The sequence below is a fragment of the Nerophis lumbriciformis genome, linkage group LG26 (genome assembly GCF_033978685.3).
Source record: "Nerophis lumbriciformis linkage group LG26, RoL_Nlum_v2.1, whole genome shotgun sequence".
Classification (NCBI taxonomy): domain Eukaryota; kingdom Metazoa; phylum Chordata; class Actinopteri; order Syngnathiformes; family Syngnathidae; genus Nerophis; species Nerophis lumbriciformis.
Genome location: NC_084573.2, coordinates 27,278,567 through 27,298,337, shown reverse-complemented (window position 1 = coordinate 27,298,337; position 19,771 = coordinate 27,278,567). Strand labels below are relative to the sequence as shown.

Here is a 19,771-nt window from a genome sequence, read left to right as displayed (position 1 = left end):
TGAATTAAACAATGGCAGCGCCCTTGTGGCCACAAATCATTGTAATACGTAGCGCAGTCAAACAAGGACCATCTGTATTTAATTGTACCAGACAACTTTATTTATTATGGAGGTTAATTTGTGTCTTTATTGCAAAATATTTTTTGCGACACTGAATTTGTGTCACTGATTTCTTTTGTGAAGTCAATTTTTTTACATGAAATTATGCTGACAATTTATTTTTATACAAATGTGTGAGCAAAATTATTGTGTTTGAAAATATGTTTAAAAATGTGCAACACAGTGTGTAAAAATTCAGTGTAAAAATCAGTGTAAAAAAAATTCAGTGCAGAAAAATTTGGTGTATAAAAAATTTGGAGCAAAAAAAAATTCAGTCCAGAAAAATTCAGTGTAAAAAGAACTCAATGCAGAAATATTCAAAACTTCAGACTCAATTCGGTTAAGACTGAAGAACTTTTAAAAATAATTCTGTGCAGAAAGCAGGGTCTCTGCAGGTTTCAACAAGCCAAATTTAAGACTTTTTTAAGACCATAATGAATACAATTTAAGACCCATTTCACATCGATACAGGCAAAAAAGTACAAACGACTTGAATGAAAAGGCCTGGAATTACTTGCAAAGTATATGAATTTATTCACAGCTCTTTCGCATTGGAATACAAAACGCTTAACCTAACTAAAAACACCAGAAACCTCCCTGTTGTGAACCAAGATTTGTTTGGAAGTCAGAATAAAAAAATTGCCAAACCATAAATTTTACACAATTAGTTCCGCTGTGTAGTTACGTTATAGCGTCCTCAAAAATCGAAACATTTCCAAGCGAGACTGAAGTTTATGCATGTTTTAAATAAAAGTAATGTCAATAGATTTTTAAGACCTTTCAAAATCGTATTTAAGACCTTTTATTCGATTTTAGGAGAATTTTAGACATTTTAAGGCCTTAAATTCTATTTATTGGATTTAAGACTTTTTTAGATGGATACCTTGAGAAAAATAAATTGTATAAAAATTGATTGTATAAAAATTCAGTGTAAAAAAAAAAAAAATCAGTACTGAAAATTTCAGTGTAAAAAAAAATCAGTGTATAAAAATTAAGTGCGGAAATATTTGTTTTTTCCAAACTCAAGACCCACTTACGGTAAATTAAGACTAAACCACTTCATTGGCTGGCTCCAAGACAAGATCTATTGCTTCAGTCTAAATTTATCAGAAGTAAGTCTTGAGTTTTAAAACAACAAATATTTCTACACTAAATGTTTTATACGATAAAAAAAATTTGCACTATTTTTTTTAAATGAACACACATTTTTCTCAGAATTGTTTTTATTTTGATGAAATTGTCAGCATAATTTATTGAAGAAAAAAAATCAGTTCACAAAATTCAAAGGCTGTAACGGTTGGGTCGCATGGTGATGCGCGGATTGTTCTTCCAAGATTGCAGCAGGAACTGCGGATGCAAAAGTGCAAGTAAGACAAGCTTAGCTCAGGAAAACAAAGGGTAGACAACGTTTCTTGTTGCGTGTAAGCCAGGGGTGTCAAACTCATTTTAGCTCAGGGGCCGCATGGAGGGAAATCTATTCCCACGTGGGCCGGACGGACAAAATCATGGCGTAGCTTAAAAAATACAACTCCGACAACTTCACATTGTTTTCTTTGTTTTACTTTGGTCCAAAATAGAACAAGCACATTCTGAAAATGTAAATATCACAAATAATCCTCTTGACAAAACACTTCAAGTTAGTTGAAAATTCTGAGGAAAAAATTGGTGCAGTTTCAAAAACACCATGAATTTAGACTTCATCTCAGTGTATCTACAAAGCAATTAAACTGTAAGTCACAGCCCATCTAGGATTGAACAAAAACAAAATAAAGCATAAATAAAAACTAGAAATGTCCGATAATCTCGGCCTTCCGATATTATCGGCCGATAAATGCTTTAAAATGTAATATCGGAAATTATCGGTATCGTTTTTTTTATTATCAGTATCGGGGTTTTTGTTTGTTTGTTTGTTTTTTTTGTTTTTATTAAATCAACATAAAAAACACAAGATACACTTACAATTAGTGCACCAACCCAAAAAACCTCCCTCCCCACTCATTCACACAAAAGGGTTGTTTCTTTCTGTTATTAATATTCTGGTTCCTACATTATATATCAATATATATCAATACAGTTTGCAAGGGATACAGTCCGTAAGCACACATGATTGTGCGTGCTGCTGGTCCACTAATAGTACTAACCTTTAACAGTTAATTTTACTCATTTTCATTAATTACTAGTTTGTATGTAACTGTTTCTATATTGTTTTACTTTCTTTATTATTCAAGAAAATGTTTTAAATTTATTTATCTTATTTTTATTTTTTTATTTTTTTTTTTAAAGGTCCTTATCTTCACCATACCTGGTTGTCCAAATTAGGCATAATAATGTGTTAATTCCACGACTGTATATATCGGTATCGGTTGATATTGGTATCGGTAATTAAAGAGTTGGACAATATCAGAATATCAGATATCGGCAAAAAGCCATTATCGGACATCCCTAATAAAAACGCTTCTATGTATCAACTACCTCATTTGTCATTTCCACTGTTCAATTTCTTAAAATTTGCAAAGAAGACAATAATGTTCACGGAACTATATCAATGTGCAGTGTCTCATGCAGCATTTTAAGTAGGATTACCAATTGTTTATTGTACTCCTGTTTGTTTTACGTTGAGTTAAGGGGAAGGAGTCGCAGCCCCACTTTATAGTGTACCTCTTGCTTGGTATACCCCGGTATAACCCATTTTCCTTGCATACTAGAAATGCTATTGCGACACCCAGTGGACACATTTAGAACAGCAGTTTATTTAGTTTTAAAAAATGCAGCTCAATTTTGCACTTGGCCCGCTGGCCGCATAGTTGATATCCCTGGTGTAAGCAAATAAAAGCACTGGACAGAGTGAGGCGAAAAGGCAGGACTAAATAGCTCTATAATTAGTGCCCAGGAACAGGTGAGCGTCCCGGACACTAATCAGAGGCAGGTGACACTAATCAGCACCCATGACAACCGAGAAACACAAAACATGGGTGCTGAAACAGAACTTAAACCACACGTGAATCAAAACCTAAATAAACTTAGACAAACTATGATCCGGGCAACGGATCATAACAAAGGCAAAAAAATCCAGTTCATTAAATTCAGTGTCAAAAAAAAGCTTTTGCTATAAAGACCCAAATTAACCTCCATGATGTATAAGCTGGTGGTCATATAAGCAGACAGCATTAAGTGACTATTGGTTCACTCACTGCACACGACTTTTATAGTAACAGAAGACGTGGCCAACTATTAATGGAACTTGTGTACGAGCTATATAGGTCCAAGTATATGTGCTCGCAGTGTCCTCTACAGTGGACGCCCGCTGGTTCTCAGCGGGGTATCCATCACTATCGGCCATTACTGAGGAAAGTGCAAATCTCAGTGATAGTGTAGACCAGGGGTCACCAACGCGGTGCCCACGGGCACCAGGTAGCCCGTAAGGACCAGATGAGTAGCCCGCTGGCCTGTTCTAAAAATAGCTCAAATAGCAGCACTTACCAGTGAGCTGCCTCTATTTTTTTTAAATTGTATTTATTTACTAGCAAGCTGGTCTCGCTTTGCTCGACATTTTTAATTCTAAGAGAGAAAAAACTCAAATAGAATTTGAAAATCCAAGAAAATATTTTAAAGACTTGGTCTTCACTAACTGACAAAAGAAACAGATAACAGATTTGGTGTCCAGTTCAAAGTGTGACAGAATTTATTTAAAAATTTGAGAGTTTACTTTTGTATTTTACATGAGTTATTATTTGTACAAACATGCTGCAAAGTAATTCATGATTTGTTAAAAAATGTTAGTGGCTGGCTAGTTAAAATGGGATATTGTGATTTCACAAGACTGTCTTAGAAGTGATCATTTGAAAATGTTCAATTTGAACAATGTGCACTTAGAGAAAATATAAAAATTAATTGTTGGATATTGATATTCATCTGTTTCTCTATATATTTATTGTGAGAAGATGATCAGTGTTTCCACAAAGATAAATATCATTAATTATTAATAATAACATAGAGTTAAAGGCAGTGTTGGGACTAACGCGTTACTAAGTAACGCGTTACTAAGTAACGCGTTACTGTAACGCCGTTAGTTTCGGCGGTAACTAGTAATCTAACGCGTTATTTTTTTATATCCAGTAACTCATTTACCGTTACTACATGATGCGTTACTGCGTTATTTTACGTTATTTTTTAATGTAGTATCGGCTAGAAACAGAAGAAGTGTCGTCCTTCTGTCTCACAAGGAAAAGAAAAGGCGTGCTTTCCTCGACCGAGGAGCGGAGCGCAGGGGAGACGTTCCTCCAGGGCCTATGTACTTCGGGGCTAACACCCTTCACTTTACCCGGCAGTGGGTCTTTACAGCTCCGGACTCGAGGGTGAATGACGAGGTCGGCGGTTTGTTGCAATTTTGTGACTTTATTGGTGTCTTGCACGCAGCCATCCACCAAGCTAGAGCACCTGCACGCATCCACTGTTGCGCTCCCTCACCTCTCTCGCCCACTCACTCACTGACGTCACTCACCTCACATGCTGTCATTTCTTAAAGGGCCACACACACACACACACGCTACTTTCATAACAACTAAAAAGACATCATGGCGAAGCCAGAAGTCGAGTTACATGGAGACATTGTCACTACTTTTCTTTTGTCGAGCACAAAGAAAATAACATTTTAGTTAAATGTAAGTTGTGTCTTGGATCAAAGATCCCATCTACTTAAAGTTAAAGTGACAATGATTGTCACACACACACTAGGTGTGATGAAATTATTCTCTGCATTTGACCCATCACCCTTGATCACCCCCTGGGAGGTGAGGGGAGCAGTGAGTAGCAACAGTGACCGCACCCGGGAATACTGCCCAAAACAGCAATTCAAATCTGCTGAAACAGCTACATAAATGTAAATGGGTTATACTTGTATAGCTTTTCTACCTTTTTCAGGAACTCAAAGCGCTTTGACACTATTTCCACATTCACCCATTCACACACACATTCACACACTGATGGCGGGAGCTGCCATGCAAGGCACTAACCAGGACTCATCAGGAGCAAGGTTGAAGTGTCTTGCTCAAGGACACAACGGACGTGACTAGGATGGTAGAAGGTGGGGATTGAACCAGTAACCCTCAGATTGCTGGCACGGCCACTCTCCCAACTTCGCCACGCCACATAAGCAACATGCTTTGACGAAGCTAGTAAAGAGAGACACAGACTCCGATTCCACTTCACCTCCACCTAAGGATTTTAACGGAGGCAATGCTAGCCAGGACAACATTGATAGAGCCATTGCAGCGTATGTGCTAGAAGACATGCAGGCTATTTCTACAGTGGAGTCACCCGTTTTCTGGCAGCTAAATAGCATGATACCGGCGTCAAACAACAAATGGCACAGAAAACATGTTCCAAGTACCTGGACAGTGAGTACATAAACATGGAAAGCGAGCTAAAGAAAACACTCCAAACTCTGCCTCTGCTCATCATTGAAGGTACACACTGTCAATTCTCTTATATACTATTTCATTCTAGATTTCTAGAGTGTTTGATTATCACATCACTCTAAATGTATAGACTATAAAGTTCACAAACATAAAGAGGGATGCTAGTGGGCCAGGCCAATCTTTCATTTTCTCTAAACTAAAACTGGGGAAATGTGTAGAGTGTTCTGGGCTTCACTACAGTGTTGATCTCCTGAATACATGATTTTATTTCACAATTCCTTGAGAGAAAAAAAATGCCTGATTAGGCTTTGTGTATGTCATGTGTGCCTTCCTTGGGTGAAGCCAGCTTTACAGCTATGTTGTTATTATGCGGTTTGTTACTTATGTATGTTATGTTGCAGCTATTTCAAATAGTTTTGTCAATTTGTTGTGGCCTGAAATAAATTGGCCCTTTGAAACATATCTTTGTCTTTGTGTGTTGTATGTAGACCACATTGCTTAGCAGAGTTCAGTGATGCAAATGCATGTCAAGTTGATCAACACATTGTATTATTCTCCAGTGCAATAACAGTACTGAAACGAAGGCTAAAAGGGCATTAATGGGAGCCTTAAAAAAAGGAGAAAAAAATAAGTAACTAAATAGTTACTTTTCACAGTAACGCATTACTTTTTGGTGTAAGTAACTGAGTTAGTAACTGAGTTACTTTTGAAATAAAGTAACTAGTAACTGTAACTAGTTACTGGTTTTCAGTAACTAACCCAACACTGGTTAAAGGTAAATTGAGCAAATTGGCTATTTCTGGCAATTTATTTAAGTGTGTATCAAACTGGTAGCCCCTGCGATGAGGTGGCGACTTGTCCAGGGTGTACCCCGCCTTCAGCCCGATTGTAGCTGAGATAGGCTCCAGCGCCCCCCCGCGACCCCAAAGGGAATAAGCGGTAGAAAATGGATGGATGGAAACTGGTAGCCCTTCGCATTAATCAGTACCCAAGAAGTAGCTCTTCGTTTCAAAAAGGTTGGTGACCCCTGGTGTAGACTTTATCTATCCCACATTGATGTGGTTACATGTATTTCATCGCTAAACATGTCTGCAAGGGTGGTCGGTTTGAAACAAAAAAAGAATGTTTTCACACCTTCAAAGCTGTTGATCTATTTCCATTGCCAAATCTGTTTGATAAGATGTTTAAATAGTACCACTCAAGAAAATAAGTGCACAAAAAACATCTGTAGAGAAAGTAAAAACAGCCTTATGATTGACGTGCAGTTATTTAGTGCCAGGTGTTGAGCAGCAGAGTGTATGTACTGTACAGTATGTATGTATGTATGTATGCATGTACTTTACATACACTCATGATATCAGTGCTTAGATCTTCATATTAACACCCACGTTTGCATAGAAGCTCAAAGAAAATGAGAGATGGTCTATTTATATCACAGCACAGCACAGCACAGCAGCTTATGATGACAGGGTTTTTTTCCCCTCCACCCACTTTACTTCTTGTTTTCTCTTTCTTTAACTTTCTTTTTGTATCTATTTGCTCATGTTGTCCTGGTGCAGCTACATGCATTTAGTGTGTGTGTGTGTGTGTGTGTGTGTGTGTGTGTGTGTGTGTGTGTGTGTGTGTGTGTGTGTGTGTGTGTGTGTGTGTGTGTGTGTGTGTGTGTGTGTTCTTGCTGCATTTGTCCTCACTCATTTACATGTGCAAGATTAAATAGTGTGGATATATCTAAATCAGGAGGATTTCACAAAAAGTAAAGTCCAATAATTAGCCTATAAGAAATTGTGTTTATTATAGGGCTGTCAAAGTTAGGCAAGCGAATAATCGCACACAATTATCCTATTAATTGTGTATAAATGCAGATTAATCCAAAAAATAATAATTTTTGGTTACTTGTATCTGTGTTGGCCCTGCGATGAGGTGGCGACTTGTCCAGGGTGTACCCCGCCTTCCGCCCGAATGCAGCTGAGTTAGGCTCCAGCAACCCCGCGACCTTGAACGGGACAAGCGGTAGAAAATGGATGGATGGATGGATGAATGGTGGTGCAAGTTGTTACAAAATAAACCCAGACAGGATTTTAGATAAAACTGTGACCAATTTTTAAGCAAATAAATGAAGTGCAATCAAGTAAAACATTTAAAAAATGTTTGACATTGTGAGAAGAAAAATTGTTTTAAAAGTTTAAAGTCTTTTTAAAAATTCATTAAAATTATTCAAGTAAGTAATTAATGCGGATTAATTACAATTAACAATGAAAAGTGATTAATAGGGTTTTGAAACAGCAAACATTTGACAGCTTGAAAAAAATGTGGGGATCGAAGACTTCTGCCAGGAATGACAGAAACAGAGTGAACCTTCTTGTGAGTTATCCACAAGAAGGTTTAACGTACATTTATTGTAGTAGAAATAATATGAATCAGCCTTAAAATGTAATCACTTTCTCCTTATTCCATGTCGGATATTTCCTGAAAGATGGATCAAAATCTGCCCATAACCTTTTGAAGAGTGAACCGTCCCGTGAGCCGGCCACTCTCTTTGTCTCTGTGGGTGGAGGAGGTGCCGCTCGCATACACACATAAAAATAGGGGCTCGTAAGGTAACGTAGTACAATTATCTGAATGGGCCTCAAAATGTAATCACAAAGTTAGATGAAAATACGCCTGTAACATCTTGAGCTACTGTATCTTCTTTTAATTAAAGAAATAGAGTGAACCCTCGTACCAGCCGTTTACTATCTTTGTTTCTAGTAGAAACGACCTGAATCAGCCCCAAAATGTAATCACATGTTCCTTGTCGTATTAAAGTTAGATGAAAAGCCAAGTGTGCCTTTTTGAGCTCTCTACAGTGGAATGAAAGAAATGCAGTGAACCCTCTTGTCAGTCGTCCACTATCTTTGTCTCTTGTAGAAACGACCTGAATAAGTCCCAAAATGTAATCGCATGTTACTTATTGTATTGTGGACATTTCCTGAAAGTTAGATGAAAAGCCACTTGTAATGTTTTGAGCTCTCTACAGCGGAATGAAAGAAATGGAGTGAACCCTCTTGTCAGTCATCCACCATCTTTGTCTCTGGTAGAAATTGTTCAAGTCAGCCCCAAAATTAATCACAAGTTCCTTGTCATATTTCTGAAATTTCCTGAAATATGACAAGAAAAATGGAGTGAACACTTGTCAGACAGCCAGTCTCTTTGTCTCCTGTTGGAAGAAGTGCTGCTCACATACACACATAAAGGTAGGGGCTTGTAAGGTAACCGAGTAGAAATTTTCCGAATCAGCCTCAAAATGTAATCACATGTTTCTTATCGTATTTCGGACATTTCCTGTAAGTTAGATGAAAATCCTCTTCTAACTTTTTGAGCTATCTATAGCGGAATTAAAGGAATGGAGTGAACCCTCTTGTCAGTCATCCACCATCTTCGTCTCTGGTAGAAATTTGTTCGAGTCATCCCCAAAATCTAATCACAAGTTCCCTGTCATATTTCAAAAAATTCCTGAAAGTTAGATGAAAATTATCCTGTAACTTTTTGAACTGTGTATAGCGGAAATAAAGAAATGTAGTGAACCCTCTTGTCAGTCATCCACTATCTTTGTCTCTCTTATCGTATTTCTGACATTTCCTGTAAGTTAGATGAAAATCCTCTTCTAACTTTTTGAGCTATCTATAGCGGAATTAAAGAAATGGAGTGAACCCTCTTGTCAGTTATCCACCATCTTTGTCTCTGGTAGAAATTGTTCGAGTCATCCCCAAAATCTAATCACAAGTTCCCTGTCATATTTCAAAAAATTCCTGAAAGTTAGATGAAAATTATCCTGTAACTTTTTGAGCTATGTATAGCGGAAATAAAGAAATGGAGTGAACCCTCTTGTCAGTCATCCACTATCTTTGTCTCTCTTTTCGTATTTCGGACATTTCCTGTAAGTTAGATGAAAATCCTCTTCTAACTTTTTGAGCTATCTATAGCGGAATTAAAGGAATGGAGTGAACCCTCTTGTCAGTCATCCACCATCTTCGTCTCTGGTAGAAATTGTTCGAGTCATCCCCAAAATCTAATCACAAGTTCCCTGTCATATTTCAAAAAATTCCTGAAAGTTAGATGAAAATTATCCTGTAACTTTTTGAACTGTGTATAGCGGAAATAAAGAAATGTAGTGAACCCTCTTGTCAGTCATCCACTATCTTTGTCTCTCTTATCGTATTTCGGACATTTCCTGTAAGTTAGATGAAAATCCTCTTCTAACTTTTTGAGCTATCTATAGCGGAATTAAAGAAATGGAGTGAACCCTCTTGTCAGTCATCCACCATCTTTGTCTCTGGTAGAAATTGTTCGAGTCATCCCCAAAATCTAATCACAAGTTCCCTGTCATATTTCAAAAAATTCCTGAAAGTTAGATGATAATTATCCTGTCACTTTTTGAGCTAAGTAAAGCGGAAATAAAGAAATGTAGTGAACCCTCTTGTCAGTCATCCACTATCTTTGTCTCTCTTATCGTATTTCGGACATTTCCTGTAAGTTAGATGAAAATCCTCTTCTAACTTTTTGAGCTATCTATAGCGGAATTAAAGGAATGGAGTGAACCCTCTTCCACCATCTTTGTCTCTGGTAGAAATTGTTCAAGTCATCCCCAAAATCTAATCACAAGTTCCCTGTCATATTTCAAAAAATTCCTGAAAGTTAGATGAAAATTATCCTGTAACTTTTTGAACTAAGTATAGCGGAAATAAAGAAATGTAGTGAACCCTCTTGTCAGTCATCCACTATCTTTGTCTCTCTTGTCATATTTCGGACATTTCCTGTAAGTTAGATGGAAATCCTCTTCTATCTTTTTGAGCTATCTATAGCGGAATTAAAGGAATGGAGTGAACCCTCTTGTCAGTCATCCACCATCTTTGTCTCTGGTAGAAATTGTTTGAGTCATCCCCAAAATCTAATCACAAGTTCCCTGTCATATTTCAAAAAATTCCTGAAAGTTAGATGAAAATTATCCTGTAACTTTTTGAGCTGTGTATAGCGGAAATAAAGAAATGGAGTGAACCCTCTTGTCAGTCATCCACTATCTTTGTCTCTCTTATCGTATTTCGGACATTTCCTGTAAGTTAGATGAAAATCCTCTTCTAACTTTTTGAGCTATCTATAGCGGAATTAAAGGAATGGAGTGAACCCTCTTCCACCATCTTTGTCTCTGGTAGAAATTGTTCGAGTCATCCCCAAAATCTAATCACAAGTTCCCTGTCATATTTCAAAAAATTCCTGAAAGTTAGATGATAATTATCCTGTCACTTTTTGAGCTAAGTAAAGTAGAAATAAAGAAATGTAGTGAACCCTCTTGTCAGTCATCCACTATCTTTGTCTCTCTTATCATATTTCGGACATTTCCTGTAAGTTAGATGGAAATCCTCTTCTAACTTTTTGAGCTATCTATAGCGGAATTAAAGAAATGGAGTGAACCCTCTTGTCAGTTATCCACCATCTTTGTCTCTGGTAGAAATTGTTCGAGTCATCCCCAAAATCTAATCACAAGTTCCCTGTCATATTTCAAAAATTTCCTGAAAGTTAGATGAAAATTATTCTGTAACTTTTTGAGCTGTGTATAGCGGAAATAAAGAAATGGAGTGAACCCTCTTGTCAGTCATCCACTATCTTTGTCTCTTGTAGAAATTATCCACCATCTTTATTTCGAGTAGAGATGATCCGGCTCAGCCCCAAAATCTACTCAGTTGTTTTTTTAATCCCATTTCGGACATTTCCTGAAGGTTTCATGAAAGTTAAAACCGTTACGGGGGCGGCGTGGCACAGATGATAGAGCGGCTCAAGTCCAGCTTCCGCCATTCCGAGTCACGGCCGTTGTGCCCTCGAGCAAGACACTTCACCCTTGGTCCTGATGGGTGGTGGTTAGGGCCTTGCATGGTAGCGTCCGCCATCGGTGTGTGAATGAGTGAATATGACGTAAAATGTAAAGCACTTTTCGTGTCATTCCAGTTATAGTGAAGTGCTTTAAAAATACAGAACATTTACTATTTATGTAATCCCCAGGTGGGGATAATATTAATAATAAAAATAGTAATAATTACAATTTATTAGTGAATGTGCACGAAAATGTAAAATGTGAACAATTTGTTGTTTGTCCACAGACGGAATGGGTCGAGTCCTCGCTCAGGACGTTTATGCCAAAGACAACCTGCCGCCATTCCCTGCTTCCGTCAAGGATGGTTATGCTGTGAGAGGTAAGTTATTTACACAGCGTTCCCCCTCCTTTTTCTGGCTCACCTTGATGTTGATTCGTTTGTCGCTATTAGTGTTGTCCCGATACCAATATTTGGGGTTATTTCGATACTTTTCGGTACTTTTCTAAATAAAGGGGACCACAAAAAAATTGCATTATTGGCTTTATTTTAACAAAAAGTGTTAGGGTACATTAAACATATGTTTCTTATTGCAAGTTTGTCCTTAAATAAAATAGTGAATATACAAGACAACTTGTCTTTTATTAGTAATAAAGCAAACAAAGGCTCCTAATTAGTCTGCTGACATATGCAGTAACATATTGTGTCATTTTCCATTCTATTATTTTGTCAACATTATTAAGGACAAGTGGTAGAAAATGAATTATTAATCTACTTGTTCATTTACTGTTAATATCTGCTTACTTTCTCTTTTAACATGTTCTATCTACACTTCTGTTAAAATGTAATAATCACTTATTCTTCTGTTGTTTGATACTTTACATTAGTTTTGGATGATACCACAAATTTTGGTATCAATCCGATACCAAGTAGTTACAGGATAATACAATTGGTCATATTCAAAGTCCTCATGTGTCCAGGGACATATTTCCTGACTTTATAAACATAATATAGATTTTTTTTAAACGAGAGAAGATGTTGTGATGCCAAACAATATCGACGTAATCATAGTAGTATCGACTAGCTATGCTACTGTACTTGGTATCATTACAGTGGATGTCAGGTGTAGATCCACCAATGGCGTTTGTTTACATTTTGACACCGGTGAGTTACGGTGTGTAGTGAAGCATGTTTAGCTATTCCTCGTCCTGCAGGGATGATACTTGTAAGAAACATACTTTATTTGTCGCCATGGAGACAAAGATTAGTGATTTAGAAGTAGCTAAAACACTGCCGACTGCAGTCTTTAGTCTTAAAGCACCTCTTCCTGGGGGTGTTTCAGTGTTATAAATTCACCTTTATCATTAGTTTTTAAGTCAAAATGCGCCCGTTCTCTTTTTACTGTCTACACACTGTGTCTGCTTGTAAGTACTCTGTGATTGTGCGCTGCCGATCATGCTCGTCTGCTCGTAAACCAGCAATGACATAACGTGACGACGAGAGGGCCGTGGGGGGGGGTGGACCGGTACTTTTCAGAGGCGGTATAGTACCATATATGATTCATTAGTATCGCGGTACTATACTAATACCGGTGTACCGTACAACCCTAGTCGCTATCATAACGCTGATGGTGTTTTTATTAGGGATGGGGGAAAAAATCTATAATTTTTTACATTTGTATTTAACTCTCGTATTTGCACACCGTTCTTTTGTGTCCGGCTTTGGGGGAAGCTGGATGGAAGTGTTTTTTTAGCCAAATTATTTGCAATGAGGTGCCAATGCTTTGACCTCGGGTGCATCTGAGATGTCTTCAACATATCACGGCGCTAAGAGATGGTGATGGTGAGCACAAGGTGAGCAGACGGAGTCCGCTGCTGTTGAATTTGCCAACACCATGCTGCCTAAAGAAGTGTTTTTCAACCACTGTGCCGTGGCACACTAGTGTGTTGTGAGATACAGTCTGGTGTGCCGTGGGAGATTATCTAATTTCACCTATTTGGGTTAAAAATATTTTTTGCAAACCAGTAATTATAGTCTGCAAAATATGTGTTCTTGTTGAGTGTCAGAGTAGCAGAGTAACCGTGTAATACTCTTCCATATCAGTAGGTGGCAGCCGGTAGCTAACTGCGTTGTAAATGTCGGGAGGCAGCGTGCAGGTAAAAAGGGTTCTAATGCTTAACCAAAAATAAACAAAAGGTGAATGCCCCTAAGAAAAGGGATTGAAGCTTAGGGAAGGCTATGCAGAACTAAACTAAAACTGAACTGGCTACAAAGTAAACAAAAACAGAATGCTGGACGACAGCAAAGACTTACTGTGGAGCAAAGACTTACTGTGTACATCCGTACGTGACATGACAATCAACAATGTCCCCACAAAGAAGGATAAAAACAACTGAAATATTCTTGATTGCTAAAACAAAGTAGATGCGGGAAATATCACTCAAAGGAAGACATGAAACTGCTACAGGAAAATACCAAAAAAAAGAGAAAAATAAATAGGAGCGCAAGACAAGAACTAAAACACTACACACGGGAAAACAGCAAAAAACTACAAATAAGTCACGGTGTGATGTGACAGGTCGTGACAGTACACCTACTTTGAGACAAGAGCTATAGTGATGCATGTTTGGTTACGGTTTAAAGTCATATACAACAATTGCGACAACGACTTTTTAAGGTCAACTGAGTTTTGTTTTTTAATGATTTCTGCTGGTGGTGTGCCTCCGGATTTTTTCAACGCCAAAAATGTGCCTTGGCTCAAAAAAGGTTGAAAAACACTGGCCTAAAGACACCAACCCCAAACCCTGTGGTTAGTCCCCTGGCGTTAAAGTTGCCCAGCAGGAGGATCTTGTCGCTCCGTGGGATGTTAAGGAGGGTGTTGTCGTATAAACGATCCTTCACGTCTTCCTCGGAGTCCAACGTAGGGGCGTACGCGCTGACCAAGATGACAAAGCGGCTCTTGGCCAGCGGGGAACGTAGGGTCAGCGAGCAGGGTTCTCCAGAAGAAGGTATACCCTTCACCTACCTCCTCAAGAGAACCGACATCAGCGATTCTCGTTTCGCTGAGGGCGGCGATGTCAGTGTTGTAGCGGGCAAGTTTGAATGGCGCTGCGACAACGAGGGCGATCGCTTGTAACAGAGTCCAGAAGAGTCCGGACATTCGAGGTAGTTTTTCTCTTGTTGTTTCAACCGCAGGAAGGGATGCCCCGGTGGCTGCGGCTGGCCCCCCCAAGCAAGGTGGGACAGGCAATGTTTGGGCCACCTTTTATGGGCCCCTCTACTACTCTACAGTGCGGATCCTGAACAGGGCTGCTCAGTCACTGTTCCGACCCCAGCTCCTAACGACCATCTAACTGAGGCCACCTATGTGCCAGGTAGGGACTTGAGGGTTCCAGCCCCATCCGGAGCCTGCCCCTGTCACTCAGAAGAAACGTATGCTAAAAAGGCTTAGAGTGGGAAGAGGGCCCACTATCTTGGCCGCCCGCCGAGGAGCTCATTGGCACAGGGGAACACTGCCACGACCGGTTGGGTAGTTAACTGCTGCGTCCTGCTGAAAGCTAGCGGAGGGAAGGAGGTGCCTTCCTTCTCCTGTTGATAGGGGGACACCCTCCTCCCCTAACATATACTGTACTGAAGTGTTTTTCAACCTTTTTTGAGCCAAGACGCATTTTTTTCATTGAAAAAATCCGCTGGCACACCACCAGCAGAAATCATAAAAAAATGAATTCAGTAGACCATAAAAAGTCGTTGTCGCAATTGTTGGATGTGACTTTAAACCATAACCAACCATGCATCAATATGTTATGTTTGACTAAGGGGAGATGACGACACAAACACCAGGGGGAAGTATAGCTCTAAGTATTTTATTATATATATTATAATTTATATATATAATAATCAAACAATACTAAATATACTAACTAAGTAAATGGAGTGTGACAAAATCCAAGAGTGTGTATGGTGTTAGACTATGTGTGTAGATTAGCTGTTGAGTGTTACCGTAAATGTTGAACGAGAGACGAGGAAGTCCAGGGGAGAGAGAAGTCTACAGGTCCGAATCCAAAGCGGGGGAAGTCAAGGATCGAGGGAGGCAGTCAGAGTCCAGAGGGAGATCCAGGGAAAAGTGAGACGCACAAGAGGGAGATCCAGGGAAAAGTGAGACGCACATCACATTTTCCAGGCGACGGAGGGTACTGCGGGGACGACACAAGAAAACACACACTGAAAACACGGAGGGGCAAACACAGAGAGCGAACAGAAGGTTATATTCCGGCCCTGGATGGCAGGTTGTGTCGGCTTATGAAGGCAGCTCGCTCATAACGGGCAGGTGCGCAGATTGTCTGTAGGCGCGAGGAGGCACACCCGCAGCGTAGAGAGAGCACCTGTGGGCGTGGCCCGCGGTGCGCTCGTCAGGACGCAAAGATGAGGGCGCCCTGGCCATGGCACAATATAGCTCTTGTCTCAAAGTAGGTGTACTGTCACGAGCTGCCATGCAAGGCCCTAACCCAGGGGTCGGCAACCTTTACCACTCAAAGAGCCATTTTGACCCGTTTCACAAAATAAAGAAAACAATGGGAGCCACAAAACTCTTTTGAAATTTAGAATGAAATAACACTGCATACAAAGTTTTTTTTGCTTTGGGCTATGTATAAACCAGGGGTCTCAGACACGCGGCCCGCACCTTAATATGAAAATGTAATGTTTGTGCGGCCCGCGAGTTTTATATGAATGCCGCTTGACATCATCAAACTTGCCAACCCTCCCAATTTTTCCGGGAGACTCCCGAATTTCAGAGCAACTATTCTCTCGAATGTCTGCTGATTTTCACCCAAACAACAATAATAACGGCGTGCTATGATGGCACTGCCTTTAGCGCCCTCTACAACCTGTACAAACAGCTTGCCAGCCCAGTCACATGTTGTATGCGGCTTCTGCAGACACACATAAGTGACTGCAATGCATACTTGGTCAACAGCCATACAGGTCACACTGAGGGTGCCCGTTTAAACAACTTTAGCACTCTTACTAATATGCGCCACACTGTGAACCCACACCAAACAAGAATGACAAACACATTTCGGGAGAACATCCGCACCGTAACACAACATAAACACAACAGAACAAATACCCAGAATCCCATGCATCCCTAACTCTTCCGGGCTACATTATACACCCCCGCTACCACATACACACACATATACTGTACCTATACCATGGGTGGCATTGGGCTAAAGGGACTTGGCCAGGGGCCGATTGCCAACTGCATGTAAAGTAACTATATGTGTGTGCGTGTACATATTATATTAATACAATTGGATATTAAGAGTATGTGAAAGTTCGCCTCCTATCTTGTTTTCTTCCGTGACGACCTTTTTAAAATTTTGTAGTCAATCAGAAATATCAAGCAGCTAAAATGTGTAAAACATGGATGAGTGTGGTGAGTGTTTTACGTTTTATAAATTTTGACATTTTTTTATGGTGTTTAGACGTTTTACATAATATCCACCAAGTGAGCAGGTTGTGTTTTTTGTTTAGTTTTTTTTTTTGCACAATGACTAGGGAAGGTTGTTTGGATTGTGTCATATTCGTAAATGCTGTACTATTATTTCAAAGTACATGCAGGGGTCATCGATCTGATTTACTCACCTTGTCCACAAGATGGCAACAGATCTATTGCATTCAGAGACCGCCTAGTATGTAAGATTAATTTGAAAGCACTCTGCGGTGCTATGCTCTATTGAACTCTTGACGTCCCGCGGGCCAATTGAAGACGCTGACTGGCCGCACTTGGCCCATGGGTCATAGTTTGGACACCCCTGACCTATACCTACCTGCCTAAACTTCGGTTTAGGTGTTAAGATCCCAAAAAGAGTCAAGGGTGGGGTTTGAAAGGGAGCAACAATAGACCTGGGAACTGGGCGAGCTGGGCAGCAGCTTGTTGGCTTCAGGCACCTTTAAAAAACAGAATCTTGTACAAAGCATCTGCTGTTAGAGCTCGCTGGTAGAGAAGGAAAGACGACATAACAGGTCTTCCCTGTGTTTTATGCAACTGTCCTGAGGGACTGCACAAGCATTCATGTGCACACATTGCAGTGCTTGGATGGTGATGGGACTAAATTGTCTCTCTGCCCCGCAGGCTGGATTCCATGACTTAAAAAAAAAAACCTGTTTTAGCCCAGGGGTGCCTATAGTGCAGCTCGGGGGCCATTTGCGGCCCGCAGGCACATTCTAAAAATACTATTAAAAAACAAATTTTAAAAAACACATAAAAAGTGGAATGAAGGACCAAAGAGGTGAAATGCAGCAAGAAAAAGTTGCAATGTTGACTCTAATAACACGAAAGTGCCTTGCAGGCTGTTTTTTTCCCTTTAAAGTTGTCATTACTCAAAAAATAATAATGAATAAAAATCAATGTTGTTAGGAATTGTTGACCTATTCAAGGTTCCAATTACCTCACATCAAATATTCCATTTTAAAATAATTATTGGGGACAGTGTTGCAAATTGTGTTTGTTTGCCAGAGAAAAACTAAGAACAAAAAGTGCATAAAAGAAATAATAAAAAATGATAATCATCAGATAAATTCGAAGTTGATCCAGAGGCATAAGTGTGTAAGTAAAAAAAAAAAAGACTTATCTTTAACACTTTAATGTGTGGGGTTCTTTTGGATCCCCAATAATTTTTGTAACTATTTTAAACTAAAAATATTGCATTATTATTTCATTTATTTTTGCCGTTAAAAAAACTGTTTTGACAAAAAGGGCATAATACAAACAAAAAAATAAAATCTTAAAACTGACGGATAGATCTGAAGTTGTTCGAGAGAGTGTTAAAAGTAAAAATGTTTTACTTATTTGTAATACTTTTATGTTTAGGGCTTTTTTGGGTCCCCAATAATTGTAGTGGTACTTATTTTTATTTTTTTTCAACCGTCGTTGCTCAAAAAATAATGATAAATTAAAATAAATGTTGTTATGAATTATTGACATTTTCAAGCCTCCAATTACTTCACTCCAAATATTCCACTTTGAAGGAAAATATTGCATACTTAATTTTTTTTTTGTTTGTTTGTTTGTTTGTTTGTTTTACATCTACAGATAGACCTGAAGTTGATCCAGAGAGTTAAGCATTGAACAGTAAAAATAATAGTAATAGTATATGACTTATTTTTAACATTTTTATGACAGAGAGTCTTCCGGGTCCCTGGGACCAAACTTGAGGGGAGCCCCAAAGGTTATAAGAATCTGTATATTGCATGGGTTTGGACACCCCTGTTTTAGCTACAGTAGATTCAGGTCTGACTGCAAGACTAATTATTAAAAATCAAAGCACAATAACACAATATAATGACATTTCTAATAACCTCATATTTTCCTGACCTCTTTATTGCTCACTCTGTAGCCCACAAAAAGGGAATGACTCACCTCAATGATACACTCCTACGCTTATAGTTTTCACAACTGACTAATGCCCTTTCTTGTTATTTTAGCGGCCGACGGCCCAGGCGACCGCTTCATCATCGGAGAGTCCCAAGCAGGAGAGCAGGTCAGCGCTTAAATCTACACTTAACATGCATATGCGTCCAATTCACTCACGAAAACTCCCACACAACCTGCTTATGCAGTTAAAATGTGTGTATGTATGTATATATATATATATATATATATATATATATATACATATATATATATATATATATATATATATATATATATATATATATATATACACACACACACGCACACTTGATTTCTGTCAGTCAATGTTCAATACGTGGGTGTACAGCGGAGTATATAGTAGTATGAAAAAGAGACAAATGGACTACAGGTTCATCCTGGGATGAAAAGTTTGTATAGTGAAACAAATGTCTCCATAAAAAAACAATGTAAATATGAATAATGGGTTCCAGCCTTATTTTAGAGAAGGTTAGTACACTTTGAACACAATATAAAGTGCTATACAGTACTGTTTATCAAACAAACGTAACAAGGAGGTGATGGATTAACTTTCTCTTTATTAACAAGTCAAAACAACTACAAGGACAAGCTAAACTTTCTGTATGCGCTGCTCTGCCAATACGCCCCCACACACAGAAGTCCATTTGGTGCCCTCACAAACTGTTAAAATCACCAAAAATCCTCACCTCTAACAACCACATTTCTACACTAATAAATATTTTTAAAAGTAAAATCCACTTACCATCTGCAAAAAAGGAGTTGACGAGAAAGGAACAGACAGAGGGAGATAAGAGAGGGGCCGTGTGTGTGTGCTTTTGAAACAGGGGCCGCTGAATGAGAGGTAGTCTTGTGAAATAAGTTTGGCATTTTTTTCCCCAAAAAGTCCGGTCTGATGACAAAATAAAACTTTGTCGAATCTTCCATACTTGTAAGCTCCATTAATATACTCCTCGCGA

At 39.0% G+C, this 19,771-nt stretch overlaps 1 protein-coding gene across 9 annotated transcripts in view; it reads left to right on the top strand.

The window, feature by feature from the left end:
• Nucleotides 1-19,771, top strand: part of gphnb (gephyrin b) — a 367,471-nt gene that overhangs the window by 322,232 nt on the left and 25,468 nt on the right. For all 9 annotated transcript variants that reach the window (XM_061987072.2, XM_061987071.2, XM_061987066.2 and 6 more), the window contains 2 exons: nucleotides 11,648-11,740; nucleotides 18,848-18,903. In XM_061987072.2, coding sequence (XP_061843056.1) covers nucleotides 11,648-11,740; nucleotides 18,848-18,903 — 149 coding nt within the window. The remainder of the gene's footprint in view (nucleotides 1-11,647; nucleotides 11,741-18,847; nucleotides 18,904-19,771) is intronic.